General features: G+C 41.9%; 1 protein-coding gene across 5 annotated transcripts in view; it reads right to left on the bottom strand.

Moving 5' to 3' along the window:
- Positions 1-3,663: 3,663 nt before the first annotated feature.
- The window catches only part of DOK5 (docking protein 5), a 152,224-nt gene continuing 138,250 nt past the window's right edge, over positions 3,664-17,637 (bottom strand). For all 5 annotated transcript variants that reach the window (XM_001488976.6, XM_070247208.1, XM_005604794.4 and 2 more), the window contains exons 7-8: positions 12,572-12,692; positions 3,664-4,424 (exon numbers count right to left, since the gene is read on the bottom strand). In XM_001488976.6, the coding sequence (XP_001489026.3) occupies positions 4,360-4,424; positions 12,572-12,692 (186 nt within the window). In that variant the 3' untranslated portion in view covers positions 3,664-4,359. The remainder of the gene's footprint in view (positions 4,425-12,571; positions 12,693-17,637) is intronic.

Genomic DNA, 17,637 nt, shown 5'->3' with positions numbered 1-17,637 from the left:
CTCCTGGCTGGCTTTCTCCCACTAAAAAGAGCAGTGAAGGAAGCCTTTGCACTTCAGGCATCTCAGAGAAACAAAGAAGGTCAAACTGAGTCTCCTTATTAGTTGTTATAGTAACAAAGAGAACATTGCAGAGGCACTGAAAACGCCACTCTGGAGCCCACTTTCGGAGCTGCCATCACAACACATCTCTGCTTCCCGTATGTAATCCACTTGCTGAAGGGCATCTGCACCTGTGTGCTGGAATTCCCACATCTCCTGGCATCCCAGCTCTTCCTGTTGACTTCCCAAAGGTGTCTTAGTTAAGAACACCCTGATGACTGCCTCCAGGTGCCAAATCTCACCTGATGGGAACTCTCTCCATTTCTATCCCCTCAATGTTTCTTAAAACAGGATTTTATACCACCTGCATTGGTATTACCTAGAGATGCTGATTGAAAATGTAGATTTATGGGCTCCACCCGAGATCTACTAAATGAGCATCTTTTGCCAACATCTGATAACTGCAGGCTCAGAGAATAGAATGTGGGCGGCGGTATCTCACTCAGCACAGATATAGGCAAATAATTATCACTTGGCCCTGCCTTGGCTGAATCAAATCACCACAGATTGAGCCAATAAGCTTGCTTTGAAATCAAGCTACTGTTGTCTTTCATTAGAAGATGGGCGGCCTTACCTCCAATATTTAACCCAAAGATCTTAAAACCTCAATATGAATGGAAAATATTGATTTTGCTGCCTTAAAGGAAATCTGAAAATGGATGTATTTTTTCTGAGACTAAAGAGAAGAAGATTTTGTTTATAGTTGATACAGTATTCCTCCTCTCAAAGTCAAGACAGTCTCAAAAAGAAATCATAAAACGTCTCTTTATACAAATGTATGTTCTCTTTAGCTTTTTGTTTCCTGAGAAAACTGCTTAAGTACTGTGAGCCCACGGATCAGGCAGTGTGAAGGCAGGTTTTTTCCTTGCTTTATTCACACTGTATTTCCAGCAACTACCGCACAGCCTGGCATAGCCAGAGATGATACTGAATCGACACTTGGTAAATGAATGAATGAATTTCCCAAGCAGTCCCGCTCTAGAAGTCATTTTAGTAACTACTGCATTATTCCACCTTAAACTAGGTAAAAGTTCTCTTTAGCACTGGTTGAGCACGCACAGGGGGATATGCAATTTACTCTCCTATCCCCTACCCCACCTCCTGCCCCTAAAATGTCACTTTTCTCACTATATAATTAAAACAGAAACAGCAACTGGCTAAGAAAAATTCTGTGGTTTAATCTCCAGATTTCAGTTTATTTGCAATGTTGGCACAAGTGCTTTAGAATTTAGCTTGAATTATGGACAAATCCACCATAGCTTTGAAAATTCCCCTTTCCCACACTTGTATGTTTACCACTTGGGTTAGGGAGTAGAAAAAGAAAAATGAAAATCATTTCAAATCACTATTCTCCTTATCTAAGGCCAGAGGTTGAAGTATTTTAAATTTCTTGTGGTTTCCACCAAAACTCTGAAACTAATAAAAGATAGTGTTGGAGGTTCCTATGATCTAGAGCAGGGGTTGGTAACTACAGTGTGTGCAAATCCAGCCTGCCACTTGTTTTTATAAATAAAGTTTTATTGGCACACAGCCACACCTATCTGTTTACGTGCTGTCTAAGGGACCCTGTGACTGCTTTGTTTCTGCATCTTCCCGATGAAAACCTTTCCCCTAATTCCTGTTGGTGGAGGGCTCCTAACCACCTTTGGTTTGGGTGGCCTGATTTGAATCGATGCATGCTCAAATAAAATCTTGAAAATTTTGCATCTCAGTTTACCTTTTAACAGGGCTAAGAGATCTTGGGCATATTATTTAGACTATTTAGACTCCTTAAGGCTCAGTTTGCCATCTATAAAATGGGAACAATGATACTTACCTCATCAAGCTGTCGTGGGGATTAAATAAGATGGTACAAGTAAAGCACTTAGAATATGCTCAACAGTAAATAAAAGCTGCTAGGGTAACCTAATAGAACGCCAACTCTTTTTTGTCAATATGTTTCTTTTTTTAAAGGCCCTGAGAGGTTCCGACTTGTAGTTAACTCCATTCAGCAATATTTCTTTCCACCCTCATTAGCTTTAGACTTGCTTCAGCAATTTCGACTTCATTAAAATTATAATTATTTCTTTAATTCCGTTTCCTTTATCTACTTCTTCAATTTAATCCCCCACGTTGGCTGCCAAGGCCCTGGGAATCAGGGAGAACCCCTTAGGAGACAATTTTAGAAGAGAAAGAAAATAAAATAGGATCCAGACAGAGTCAGGAAAATGAACAAGGAGAGAATTATCAAAAATGTGTGTGGCAAACCAAATTTTTAAGACAAATATTAAAAAACACAACAAAAAAAAACACCTGGGAGAAGTAGGATGTCCTAAAATGATGTGCAAAGAGCTACAGAGGACACAGAACACAAATGCACGCCAGCGAAGCCATTAGCACTCAGTCATTTCTAGATCCCTAATCCGCTAATTAATTCTTAGCCAAATTTAACCCTCCTTCCCCCAATATCTCCTCACCCCTGAGAAAAACACATCCTAGCCAGGGTCCTTGGAAATCCAACTCACTTAGATCCCAGAGGGAGTTTAGGCGGGGAACTCAGACTTCAGCAGGGCCTTTGGGTCTAATTGGTCCATCTCCATTTGGAGAAATTATCCAGTTTTTGAAAGGAGCACAAATGAAAATGAACCTTTTTATGGCCCTTTCTTGGGGCTTAGCATAATTTATTTTCTTCCTAGAAAATACAGGATAGTATTTTCTAGGGTGAAAATAATCATTTTGGAAGGGCCTAGCCCAATGCAAGGCACTGAGGAAGCACACCATCAATGTGAATTTGCCTCTGCTTGTGGAAAGAATTCTATCCAAGGATAGATAGGAGTTTCTTCTTCTATCCATTCATTCAACATATATGTTTCAAGCATGAGCTATGTGTCAGGCACAGTTCTAGGGCCTGGGAAATAGCGTTGCCAGATTTGGGGCAGAAAAGTACAGACCATCCAGTTGAACTTGAGTCTAAGATATACAATGAACATTTTTAAGTATAACTATGTGCCACGCAATACACTTATACTAAAAAATAATTCATGTGTATCTGGAGTTCAAATTTAATCGGATGTCCTATATTTTATCTGGCAACACTACTGGAAATAGAGTCGTGACCAAGACAAACACCATCCCTGCCCTCTCACACAGCTTTACAGCAACTTCAGCCTCAGAAGCCCACAGGATTCAATTCCCCTCTCGCAGTTCCCAGTGGGAAAGCCTGCGGAACAGAGTGACTATCTCTTTAGAGGCACGTCGCCACTGGGCACCCATTTAACAGATGTCACTCTGTATTGTAATTGCAACATTATTTCCTTGTTGTACTCTCTGAACTTAAGGTCCTTTGTGACAGGGCCTGTGTCTTTTTACTTCTATAACCCCAGACTCTATCTAGCACAACACCTGGAACCAGGAGATGCTTGGTACAGACCAGCTTACTGAACGAGCAAGCAAATGCGTAAACGGTTAGATTGGCATTGGATGCAATGGCAAACCATGCTCATGGCTCGTAAGGAAAATATTCACACACCTTCAGAAATACTGAAGACACACAGAAAACCACATTGCCAGAATCCAAAGACCATGTGGGTGAAGAATGACCTTTTATTTTAAAATGTTTTATGAAGGTACTCCAGACAAAATAAAGGCTTTAAGAAAAGGAAGTGGGGGGATCCTGTGAGGGAGAAATGGTAACCCTGGAAAGAATACTAAAGGGGCTTTTAAAAAGTTATTTCTTAACATAATAGGTAAGAATGCATCAAAGCACTGATTTAACTAACTGGTCATATAATAAAATATGATTTCCAATAGTTAACTAGAACCATAATATTAATAACTGAGGAATATGGTATAAACAAATAACAAATAATTAAGAGCCATTTTACTGTCAGTACTGACTGTCATACAATTGAAACACTCAGAAGGAAAATCACAAGAATCCACAAAAGGATAGATCCAGAGAGGTGCAAGGACATGATATCTACAATAGAAAATCATTTTGTGGCATTGACTCCTTTCTGTCCAGCTGTAAAAGAGGGAACAAAAGTTGATATCTATAGAGTATGCTTCAATCACGCTAAGATTTTTTAAAAAGAAAGAAAAGAAAGGAAAAAAAGAAAAAGACAAATTTTGTATTGCAGCGTTTCCCAATGATGAGACAATTAGCCAGGACTTGAAGCTTCTTTTCTTCATGGCTTCTCTCGCTGCCATCCTGTGACCTCCGGGGTGGATCTGTGGCTGACCCATCGCAAGCGCGTCACACACAATTCTTGGCAGTTACTGTCAGTGCTCAGATCGGTAGGCGGGAAAAGTCTCTGTTCGATGAAGCTTCAGAGGGCTGGTGACATCTTTTCCAAAAAAAAGTTTTAAAATGGCAGTTATATTTCAAGAAAGCCCACAATCAAATTAGCTAGGAACAAGTTTCTATATAACAGAAATAAGTAACATACGACACAGGACTTTTTCCAGAGGCCGCTCACAGGGATATGCAAAGAAGAGTCACGAGAGATTGCGTGATTAACATATCATTTGCATGTGGCCTTTGCACTGAGCTGTGATGGAAGCACTAGTAGATATGTTCCTCCTCAATTCTTAATTGTTCATCTTGATCAACTCCTATACCCAAGGTATTTAAGGGAAATGAGATGGAATCATAGGACTGTGGAAACTTCTTTCTAGGACAGTCTTTGGAAACCTGACGAGAAATAAAACAATACTATACTTACAACTAGGAAGTCTTGCTATAAGGGAGGCCTTCTTAAACTCCAACTAGTCTTTATTATTTCAGGTTTAGGTTCCAAACCAAGAAAAGTGAAGAAGTCATGAAGGAACACAGAGGCCGCCGTTAGCCCCCTTTGTGATATGACAGGCGTTGTCAAACCCTCTCCATAAAGGGCAGATACTCAATACTTTAGGTTTCGCAGACCATATGGTCTCTTCGCAACTACTCGATGCTGCCACCTGTAGCGCAAAGGCAACTATCATCCATACGTAACGAACAGGCATGGATTTCCAATAAAACTTCCTTAACAAAAACAGACAGCAGGCTGGACACGGCCAGTGGGCCATACTTGCCAATCTCTGCAGACAGATCCCTTGATTTTATAAAAGCAAAAGGCTTTACTGCCATCTGCTGGCTGAGGATTCCCACAGGCAAAGCAGTGCACACTGTAGACTCTGCGAGCAGCTCTCAGAAGCGACAGAGCGAAAGCCGCACGCCTGAGCACAGACAGCACTCCTGTAACCACGTGCGGATCAAGCCAGCATCATACACAGGGAGACAGAACTGCAGCTCAGGGGCGCACGCACGCCCCGCCGGAACTCACTCAAAATGACGCTGTCCTTAAACACTGAACCAAGCCCAAAGGTTTATGGTGGCACGTGGCCCGGTAGCCTTAAGTTTATGCTCTGTCACATTATCACAAACTGCTCTGAGCTCCATCAGACCTCAGTGGAGTCCCTGGGTGACATCAGAAATCACAGATTCTGAAATATGCAAGCCTCCAATCCGAACCATAAGAAAATTATATATCTAGTCATACAATCCCTGGCACACAAGAGCAGTGATTATTATCAGAGAAGTTTGAATATTAAAATATCCCAAATCACCGGAAATAATTTCCTCCAGCCTCCTAGCCACTTTGAACACGAATTCTATTCTCTTGCCAACACACATATACACACACACGTGCTATAACATAGAGAAATTCTATTAATGGGTTTGAGTGAACATCTGGGTATATTTTGTTATAGTGTGATAAAAGTCGCCACAGGCAGCAGACAGCGCACAAACACCATTGTGCGAAATCCAAACCTTCGGCCAAGTTAAAGCCCTTCCTGAGCCTTCGACCACAGCTCCTCAGACTCTGAGTTTTTGAGAAAATGACTGACAGTATTCACTTGCGGTCAAGTCGAAACGAAGACACCAACAGCTTCTATCATTATGGCTAATTGGCTTTCTGGCTTGGTTTGAATGCCATTTTAACGTAAAGCCAGGAAATGCATTGAAAGATTTTCTTACACTTTTTCAATTCACACAAACGTCACCAGCTGGTACTGGCCAGTAGACCTCATCTGGGCCCAGGCCTGTTCTCTGGCCTGCACAGGTCCTGAAACATTGGGAATTGCTTGTCCGTATTTAAGTAACTGCAGACTTCCCATAAAGGGGTCGATTTCCCTGTGCTACTGTACAACTGGAAGGTGACACCGGCCCCATATTCTGCCACAGCGTGACGGCTAGAGGTGGCTGCAGACCGTCCTCTTCCACTGAGGCCTGCACTCTCCCTGGGCTTCACCTGGGGCCTCACCACACCCATCTACCCCATTTCACTCTGGCCCCTATAGACACAAGCTTGAAACCTTGGTCTTTTGTCATTTTTTCACATTTGCTCAGATCCTAGTCTATTACTTCTGTCTTAACTTCTGCACGTACAACGTATGTGACTGTGCTAGAATTAATATTGAAAAACCAACGCTAACTTTTCCGAAGTAGCCACTTGCTCCAAGAAACTCTCATCCTTACAATAAGTATGTAAATTGCATGGGCTGGAACCGTCCTCTCGAGGAGCCATTTCCATCGCGCGGTGCCCGCCTTTGAAACACCCACGGTGGCAGGATTTCCTCCCACGGGGAAGAACATCTCAGATAAGAAAGAAACAGCCCTGCACTGGGAGTCAGAACCCTGGAGGTCTAATGCCAGTCCCTCCACCCACTAGCCAGGTGATCTCGAGCAAGTCCTTGACCTCCGGGGGTCTTGGTTTCTGCCCTTATTGAAAGGGAGAAGGTAGTCCTGCTCTTGCCAGCTCAAACTGTTGCCAGGAGTGCCCAACAAGGCAACACAGAAGATACCTGGTAGAGTGTGACACAAAGATTTGGTGTGACTCTTTGATTTCCTAAAATTGTCTAAAGTCAAGTCTGACCAATGATATGTGCCTATTTTTCCTTGTTTTCGTTTTGAAACAGGGATGCTATCTTCCAAGGCAATTCAAGTAGAAGGGTTCTAAAGATATTGAGCAATGGATCACCTATGGAGGAAGGGCAAAGACACCTAGAAGTTAACTTTAAGAAGGAGGTGAGGGAGTTTGAGAAGAACACCACACCCGGCTATCTCCTAATGCCCCTTATGCACGAGCCGCACTGCCTCCTTCCTGCCCTTTCAATGCCCCAATTCATTTCTGTCTCAGGGCCTTTGCACATGCTGAATTCTCTGTGGAGAGTGCTTTCCCTGGCTCTCTCTATGGCTGCCTCTTCTCTGACTTCAGATCTTGGGGTAAATGCTGCACCTTTCTGTGACCACCGCCTCCAAAGAAGTCCCTTTGTCGTCATCTTCCCCAAACCAACAACTCTGCTTCACTGTTCTCTATTACAAACACTTTCTTTTCCATGTGACATGGACCAAATTTGAAATATATTTATATTTGTTTAATTATTGACTGTGGCTCTTCTTTAGACTATAAGCTCTAGGGGTGCAGATGCACGCCCGTCCAGTAGCCCCAGAATATCTCCATCACCTAGCACAGTGCTCGGCATAAAGTAGATGCTCAATAATCATTTACTAAATAAATGAATGAGTGAGTTAATGAATGAATGGAGAGGTGAAAACCTCAGCTCCTTACTAGATAGGTATCTCTGACACACTAATAACCCTTCAAATTCTGTCTCTTAGTTGCAGATGGGAATAAAATACCCCCAGGTGGCTGTTTGAGCACTAAATGAGATCACGTATGCTAAGAACCTAGTGCAAAGCCTGGTACACAGTAGGTCTACAAGAAACAGTAGCTTTTTTTTTTTTTTAATGAGAAAGATTTGCCCTGAGCTAACATCTGTTGCCAATCTTCTTCTTTTTGCTAGAGGAAGATTGGCCCTGAGCTAACATCTGTGCCAATCTTCCTCTATATTGTATGTGAGCTGCCGCCATAGCATGGCTGCCAACAAGTGGTGTAGGTCCGTATCCAGAAACCAAACCTGTGCTGCCAAAGCAGAGCGCAGCAAACTTAACCACTAGGCCATGAGGCAGGCCCAGAATGGTAGCTTTTATAAAGATACTCATCGAGTATGTCTTGTCTCCCTCATAAGGAACAAATCTGGCACTTCATAGTGGTATGTTAATGTTTGTTTATATAAAAAAGGAGAAAAAAGTTCTCATGTTCAAATAAATTTACAAAGCTCTGGTTTAAACAAGATTAAACAGATTCTTTACTGCAGGACATCTCAGAGCCTTGAAAATATTGATTTACACTCTGAATCTCTAAAAGGAGAATTGAACATGCAGCAATTCTCCCAAACTTCTTGGACCCTAGTACTTTTTCCGGAGAGGGCAATAATTCCCAGGGTTAGCAATCCACAGAACACAATTTGAAAAACGTGACTCTGTGTTTATTTTCTGCAATGCCTTCCTAAATGAATTCTGTGGCTACAGTGTTCGACATACACTTGTTGAATGGTTTTCTTTCATAAATTTCTTCCACTGTCTTCATGATAAACCTCCTTCACGTGTTGATTCTGTATATGCCTAACCGTAGAAGAAAATTTCTATATAAAAACTGGAAAATAGGCTGGGAGAAGTAGTGAAGGTAGACTAAATGTGTCTTAGTTTATGTGGCAAGTGTCAGAATCAGCACCTCCCGCTCCTCACCAGAAGCAATGGTAATAAAATGATAATTCCAAAACAAACCAGCAGGTGGCGCTCTATGACTAATTTTGAGGAGGAAATGAGAATTTTTCTCAAACCAGTTGGCTAAATCCCTTCATAAAGGTCTACATAATTTCCAAGATTAACCTCCAGATCTGTCAGGAAAAGTCAGCCTGAAAGAGATCAAAGTAGGGGAACTGGCTAGGGGAATTACAACTCATAGATACCAGGAAACCAAGAAGAAATTATGAGCTGTGTAACCTTACTATGTAGCACACAGAGTGCCATGATCTTAAGGTTCCCAATTTTGTTTTTTTTGTGGGGGTGAGCGGGAGGGAAGAGATAGGTAGGTGGTATAGGTGGAACAACCGATGAACTTATTCTATTTATCTGTCATGTAAACGACCACTCCTGATAAGTAAGATGATGTTAGGTGAGCCGTAAACAATTTTTTTTTTAAACCTATCAAATTTACTGGTAAATTGGGTGCCATACTACACATAGAGTACACACTGGTACTGAACCTCAGTGAACATTGGTGACTAAAAAGCAATCCACATGATAAGATAAATGTGGACAAATCTATACAGGACACCCTGGTGAGGAACATTACAGTAAATATTGGTACAAATTAAGTATCAAGATAAAACACATTTACATGAATTTCTACACAGGTAACAAAAGTAAGTGAAAACAAATAAAATAACTGGTACAGAACATAAAGCAAAAAAATTTTGAAGCAATTACAATGCCATTCTCATTCACACAAACATTCTAAGACACTAGGACACTTCACTGAGTATTAATATGCAGCCAAAACAGGACAAACATAAGAATTGTAATGGAAATTTTTGTTCAATGAAGATCATACTATATAACAAAGAGCAAACAATAAGTTTTAATTATATTCAAAACCTAGAACACAATCATGTTCAAAACCTTCTAAATTCTCAATCACAAAGCTTGAGAATCCATCATTTATGCAGAAGCTCTGTGGCCTTTGTTCTTGTTATCACTGGCATTTATTTTGTTGGAAACTTAGTCATCACTATCTTCAAATTGCTGTTTTGTAAGTAGTATTACTGTGTTCATTTGAAAAATCTAAACTTGAACCTCATTTTACAGTAATGCCTCATTACTTTTGAGTATTGGATTACAAGAATAGTAAATAATAAACCTGAATATAAAGGGGATAAACCCCAGTCTAATTCGGATGAGCTGTTTGGTTTATGGCTTCCTATACTTGATAGAAACAACAGCCATAAAAACTTCTCCAAGAACGGGAATTTCTTTCTTTGCTGTGATGTTTGTATCGCTCTGCTCCACTTCTAGAGGTAACATTATCTCTACTGTTGTTGCAGAATTAGTGGATTAGCCTTTGATAATCATCCCAGACCTGTCGGCTCTGTGTGGCCTTCCAACCATAATATGGGCTTTTTGCATCCACCTATATTTGCAATTTTTGTTGTTGTTGAAAAAACTGTCTGTATGCTGGAAAATAGAGTTGTTTTCTTCATAGGAACCTGATGTGGATATTGTCAGGGGCAGCCATATACACTCTAGGAGCATACAAACAGTATGCTAACAATACCTAAAACATCCTCTTTAATCTTAAGAAGAAGATTTTTAAAAATATTATTATTATATTATCAGGGCCCTGATGAGACTGTTAGCCCGAAATCATTTCTGATGAAATCCTACTCATTTTGGTTAAGGATAGTTAGATTATCAAGTTAAGGATGGTAAGATGATTATGTTCTTTATAGGGTATTTTGTATGAATAAACTGTGCTGAGATTTTTAAGCTCCAAGATATTTGCTAATGAATCTGAAACAGCAGCACGTCTTACGTCGTCCATGTTCCTCACTCTCAGTGCATCTTTGCAAACATGGTATTCTAGAGAAATCCAGTGATTCATCAGCTTTGATGCAAGCTGACTATTCTCAAATTACCACACTGCATCTCAGGAAGGAAGGCAATTTCTCAATTTCCTCTCTGAAGTCTAGCTCACTTTGGTTCTCGACTTTCTTTTGAATTCCAGACACATGGAATCTAAAAAGACATACCTTCTGTGTAAAGATTATCTTGGTGTGTATAGAAAGTCAAATTACAAAGCAATTCAGTCGCTTTGCGTGACTATATGCTCACACGCATCCTTATTTTAAACCTACAATACTTATTCATCTTATCGTATATTAGAAAAATATGGCCAGTTGTTATAAGAGTATAAAGGTTATTTAAAAAACTAAATTTATTTAAGTAGAAGAGACTGAATAAAACTGACAATAGTACACACCAAAAACTGCGATGATATTCAAAAATTGCAAAAATTTTTGAAGATGATATGGAACAAATGGCATTTGTGACAACCTGATCTAACCCAGCTCTCTCTGTAGGTATGTCTTGGAAAGTAAGCTTATGTATCAATTATTTATCAATACTGTCACTGACTCAGTCACTCACAAGACACTGAGGATACGTCTTTTGAGCATTTACAATGTGCCATGCTCTCTGCTAGTGAACACAGCCTGCAGTCATAAAGACTAGAATGTAAGCACCCTTCATGCCCTCTGAACGTTATACATTCATTCAACAAACGTTCATGGAATGGCTACTCCATGCAAGGCACGGGGGATACAATGATGGGGAGAAAAGAAGACACAGCACTCCTGCCTCCTTGGTATCACTGCTTCCTGGAAGAGCTAGTCATGGGTTAACTGACCACATAATTAAATATGAAATGAAAATTATGCTGAGGCTATAAAGGAGTGTCGTCATCCTCGTCTCATGAGTACACACAATCGGAGATTCCACACCAGTTAGAACAAAGTCTGGGAGCGCACTGGAGGTGAGACAGAATTACCCAGGATGGGGGAAAGGCACACCATTCCAGGGAGAAAGAAGGGGAAAAGCTCTCTCAGGGAGAAATGACCAGCAGGAAGGGCTGAAAGGAAGGCTGGGTGACCGGTGTACAGAGAACAAGCATTTAGGGCTGAGACCGTTGTTTCCTAGGGTCATTCACTTGTTCCCGCATTTATTTATTCAGCATATTTCTGCATACGAACTAGGTGCTGTGCAATGCCTGCTCCTCCAAGTTCTGGGATCTTGCACCCTGTCTTCAGCAAAGATCCTCTACATAGGCCTATTGATTTATTTATAAGTTATATATGAACAAGATATTCTTATACACTATAAAACATACAAAGGTGCATTTGAAAGGATAAGAAATGGTTAAACAGACTTTCTAGTTGTTCTGTTGTCACCCCATGAGCCACTGTGTGCCCTGCTTCAGAGAACATTTTCTGGAAGAGGGGCATCTCAGGATCAGCTTAGTCACAGCAGAACCAGAGCCAAGGACTGCCCGCCTCGGTGCGTTCCCCTTCCGCTCGAGCACGGTTCCTAAGCTTGAGCATTCATGAGAATCACCTGCAGGGCTTGTTGACACACAGATGGCTGGGCCCCACCCTTAGAGGTCCTGATTTTGGAGGTCCGGAGGGGGGCCTGGAAAGCTGCATTTCTAGCAAGTTCCCAAGGAATGCTGGTGCTCTTCGTCATCAGTGAATAGATTATTTCTTGAAGCGTGGACCCTAGACCTCCTGCCCAGACCCTGTTGTAGGTGTTTGTTAAAAGTGCAGATTGCTCAGCCACGTCCTACTGCTTAAGATCTAGAATCTCTGGGATGGAGGGCCCAAGAAACTGCATTTTAAGCGCTTTCCCCCAGGACACTGTGATAGAGTTAAGTGCCTGGGAAGCGGGGCCTTGATGGGGGCCCTGACCCTGGGAGGAAGGGGACTAAGCAGTGCAGCACGCGACAGGAGTGGGTTGAGCTGAGCCCCCCCGGGGCCGCCAGGCCCCCGCGCTTACCTTGCAGGTGGTAGAGCTGGCCTGTGCTGCGCTGCCGCGTGATGTGCTGCCAGTAGGCGCTGCGAGGCAGGGGCACCATGGTGCTCAGGGAGGCGGCCCGCTCGCTCATCTTCATCTGGAGCTGCGTCAAAGGGAAGACAGTTTTGTGTCAGCAACCCTAGGACTGAAAGAGATCTGACCGAGGGTACCTGAGAGCCGAGAGTCTTAGAACCACGGAGCTAGGCAACAGCAACTCAGTAAGTATTTGCCCGTGATGGTGGACAGCTGTTATTCTGGCTTCTTCACAGCATCCATTCTTCGCCGGGCATTGATTTTTCTTTGGGGAACTTTCCTCCAACTCGGCACAAATCCACCTAGTCATGGGGGGGCTGACCTCATCACTGACTCTAGGGGTGGCCTGGTGACCCAAGCCAGGCCAATAAGACACAATCCCTGGGGATATTTATTAGAACTTTTGCAGAAGAGAGTCTCAGTAGAGGTAAGCCAAGGGTTTAGGCCTGTTTCGTGTATCACTTTCTCCCCACGGTGTAGAATATTTCCTGGCACAAGGTAGGTACGCTCTAAATACTTTGTTGAATTGAATGAATGAGCTTTCTTGTGGGGCTGCTGTGAGGAAATGAGATGGGACTGGAGCATATCTTGGAACAAGGAAGGGAGAATGTGCCCACCAATGGACACAAGTGAGAGGAGAATGGTTACAAACTGGAGAGTGAGAGTCTTGACAAGCTCCGTTGAGACCCTGGATCCCACTTGAACCCGGAGACTAGCCCTGGACTCCTCAATTACATCAGTCAATCCCATCTTTCAGTTGAAGCTGATTTGAGTTGGGTGTTCTATCACTAGCATCAGAAGAAAACCCTGTCTGCTCTACAAGCGCCTGATTCTTGCTCCAGATCCTGAGGAAGGAAAGGAGAAGTCGTGGCTCTGGGCTACAGGCAGCTAAGAATATCTCACCCAAAAGACACTGTAAAGCCCCAGATCCTTGGGGAGTAGTCAGTGGCCCGTCCGACCACATCAGGGGAACCGACCTTACAAGGGCGGTTTCAGAGAGAAGACAGCCTAGTAGCCTGAGCAGAAGGTGGATAAAAAGAGAGGTACAAGAAGACAACGCACACAAGATGAGTGGGTGTACCATCTGAGGCAGCTCTCCAGCCACCCTCTCATCTGAGCCCTGGGCTAGACACAATCACGATATAGCTTTATTACGTCATGACCCAGGAAGGGACTATTAGCAACGTTTGATTTCCTGGAGTTGCCTGAATATCAAATAACTCACCCAGGCTTATAAAAATGAGCTGAGAAATAAGCAGATCTGTACAAGGATGTACGTTGGGACGTAGTTTGCAATCATGGAAAACTAGAGGCAACTTAAGGCTCCATCACTCAGGACCTGGTTAATTGCACTTAGAGCAATGGATACTTGGCAACTGCAAACCAGAGGAAGGGAGATTCCCATCAACTAAAAAGGAAACATGTACGTATTGTATCATTAAGGAAACAGTGAACTGCAGACCACTGTCTCCAGTGGAAATCCATTTTAACTGCTCATGCGAAAAATGGTGGCATTAAATGCCTGCCCATTTGGGTTGTATGAGAGTTCAGTGAGATGACACTACTTAGCACAAAACAGGTACAGGAAAAAGTGGATGATACCATTTATATTATTAGCATTGTTATTTTTAGTATAAATTGCAATGTCCATTTAAAGATTTTTTTTTTTTAACAAAAACTTCCCCTCTCCACACCTCTTCAGCATGGTAGGTCTAGGCATGAACGTATGTGCAGTCACTCAATAAAGCCAAAATAATATGAGGCTTTGTACCCTGGAGCCCGAAGCTTGTGGTAGTTGATGAGAATGAACTTTAAACAGAGATTATAACCATTTATTCCAAACACAATTTAATTTATATGTGTTGTATTTACATTTAACCGATTGAGTTCTCGGTCCCTATCACAATAGGACAATTACTGAAATGTGTCCCGGAGTAGAATTACACAGTATTAGGTTTCATGCAGACGTTTTTTCCTCAACATGTCCTGTTAGACAGAAAGAGCAAAAAGCTGAGAAGAGGGCTAGTAGAAAAGGTCTGTGGCTATTTCTCTATTTTTGTAGACATGAAAGTCTCAACGTTTAAGAGCAAAAACCAAACCAAAACAAACAAAAACCTATTTACCGGTGACTTCTGGTGATAGCTAGCCTCATTTACATGGAACGCAAGAAAATAAAGGGAGGAAAAGAAGTGAATTTTCAAGGTATTGATTATTTGATTTTCTTAATATAAAGAGATCATATCTGAGATAAGAAAAAAGTTAATATAAAGAAAACATTTGGGAAATAGCCATCACTTCAATTATTCGCTACATTAATGTGAGTGTATTTCTGCAGCCCAGCATGATGTGACTGTATTTTTAGAAAGCTTATTTAGGAACAAGAATGCAATGACACCAATGTCATGGTTCATGGAGAACATTATAAAGCTTGGCTCTCTATTTCTTCCTGAACACTTTTAAAGAATATCCAATTTTATGAAAGGAGCATTTTAATTGTCTTTAGAGAAAAATGATGAGAAAGTCTTCTTACTTAACAATGCAAAAATGTCTGAATTCTCTAAGGGTGAAAAGACAAGAAGCCATTTGATGAAAAGTCTAGCAGGAAAGTTTCCATCCTCGTTCTTTATTGACACAAGTAACTCGGATCCTTGATATTAACAACTATGGGTGCTCAGGCACACCACTGGTGGAAATATAAATTAACACTACATTTTTGGAGGAGTTAAAATTGGATAACCTGAAGTATCTGGAGAGAAGAATTGTATGCTTCCTCCTTTTTCTTTTAACCTTATACACTTTCATATACAGTCATGTGCTATATAATGATGTTTCAGTCAAAGATGGACAGCATGTATGACAATGGTCCCATAAGATGAGTACCATACAGCCTAGGTGTGTAGTAGGCTATACTATCTAGGTTTGCGTGAGTACACTCTATGAAGTTTAAACAATGTCAAAACTGCCTAATGACCCATTTCTCAAACCGTAGCCCCATCACTGAGCGATGCATGACCACAGTTTGATTTTTCCTTTTACAAGAAACATAGTACTTTCATATTAAGAAGCAAAAATAGAAATTACCCCAAACTGTAAAATTTTAAAGTATAGGTATTTCTGCTGTAACGTGGTAGAGACATTCCTGAAAAACCTCCCATTCTGCAAAATTTTGGGGAAAATTGGGTTATAGGAAGAGCACCCAAAATGCACGCCCATTTATAACCAGAGTCATGTTACTTTGGAAGGTAGCTTGGAGGCTGGAAGTTGCCTAGGGATTACAAAATATGCAGAGGAACATTTGGTTGGAAATGCTGGCTTCAGAAGTGCAGGCTATAGAGATGTAGGAAGGACTCTTCCAAAAAGGTAGGTGCTGGTAGATGCGCAGCCCATGAACAAGAGCCAAGCAAGCGCTGTGCGGGCTGCGATGCACCTCTCTGGGGGAGCCCTCCGTGCCTCTGCCCATTCTTATCTTCTTAAACTGTAGCTGGAAGAGGCTCTGTCTGTGCAGTTGTTTACTGAGGGCATTTTCCTTTCCTGCTAAAGGTTACAACTCAACTCCTGCCATTCTGGCCTTCCCTTGCCTAAAAAGGGGTTTTACACCAACACACTTCAATATTTCAATGAACCATTCTCCAATTTATCATCTGAGCTCAATGCGAATACACAAATGGTGTTAAAGTAGAACTGGATACCATATCTGACCCATACTTGTCCCCATATTTCCATTAAACACATATCCTTGAGCTCTATAGAGAACAGAAATCATAGCCCAAATCATCCATTTTGTATCCTGCAAGTGTCAGGAAAACTTAATAGAATCAGGGAACATGAGGGTTGGAAGAACAATGGGAGCATCCAGCCCAGTCTCCCAAGTTAACAAGTCAAAAGTCTAAGATCCAAGTTCACGCAGCAAGGAGGTGACGAGCTGACATGTGCTTCCCAGAACCCAAATCTCCCATATCTCAGCACCTACTGGGGGGCACCTATTTGGTTCTCCATGTTTACTTTAGTTTAGTTCAATTCAAACAGCATCTTAAAACCATGGCTGCCAAATGGGAGACAATCTTTACAGCTGCTGATATACATTTTAACGTCTGATTTTTCCAGAGTTGATGAACTTACAAGGGTTGACCACTGATCGATAAATGGGAAGCACATTTATTCAGCTTGTCATCAAATACTTGTTGACTTTGTTGATTTTGAGGCAGTCTACAACCTCAAGGAGCTTCTGTCCTGAGGGAGACAGATAATGAGAATCAATTGCGAGACAGTATCGGTAAGGGCTAAGACAGACGACGTCTAGGTGCCCTGGGACGACAGGAAAGGGGCAACAGAATGGGAGCAGTGGGAGCGAGGAGGGGAGTCAGCAGTCAGAGAGGAATCCTCAGAGGAGCTGCCACTCACACAGTCTGATCCCAAATATTTTCTCCTCTGTTCACTGACCTTTCAGCGGTTCTGCACTCTTAGTGGATCTCCCAGAATACCTCTAGTCCCCAGGTGGGCCGCAGGTCAGACCTGATCTGAGGTCAGATCAGGTGTCCTTGGTTGCCACTTCTAAATGTTAGGCTCTTTAGATGATTGGATGTCATCTGGGCTAACAGATGTGGAGGTGATGTGACTTGTGTGCAGGGACCCGAGAATGTGGTCAGCAGTGGGGAGTCACGTGTACAAATTGGAGGAACCAAAGTAAATACGTAGGCACAACACTGGTTAGAAGAGTAGTGGCTAAAAATCATAGAATTTTAGAACCAGAAGAGAATTTTGTTTGTTTTGTTCACTGATGTATTCTCAGCTCTCAGAACAGTGCCTGGTAAACAGTAGACACTCAGGAAATATTTGTGGAGTGGAAGAAGTAATCCAACCGATGGTGGAGTGGAGCTGTCTCAAACCAGCCTGCAGAAGCTGAGTGTTACATTATCAGGAATTCTGTGAGCTGCTTTTTAAATACAGCCATCATTAAAAATTAAATTATATAAACTTACAGTTAAATAAATTGTGTATATATAATACAGCTAATT

The sequence above is a fragment of the Equus caballus genome, chromosome 22 (genome assembly GCF_041296265.1).
Source record: "Equus caballus isolate H_3958 breed thoroughbred chromosome 22, TB-T2T, whole genome shotgun sequence".
Classification (NCBI taxonomy): Eukaryota; Metazoa; Chordata; class Mammalia; order Perissodactyla; family Equidae; genus Equus; species Equus caballus.
The sequence above is the reverse complement of the archived record's forward strand: the minus strand, read 5'-3'. Positions and strand labels throughout refer to the sequence as shown.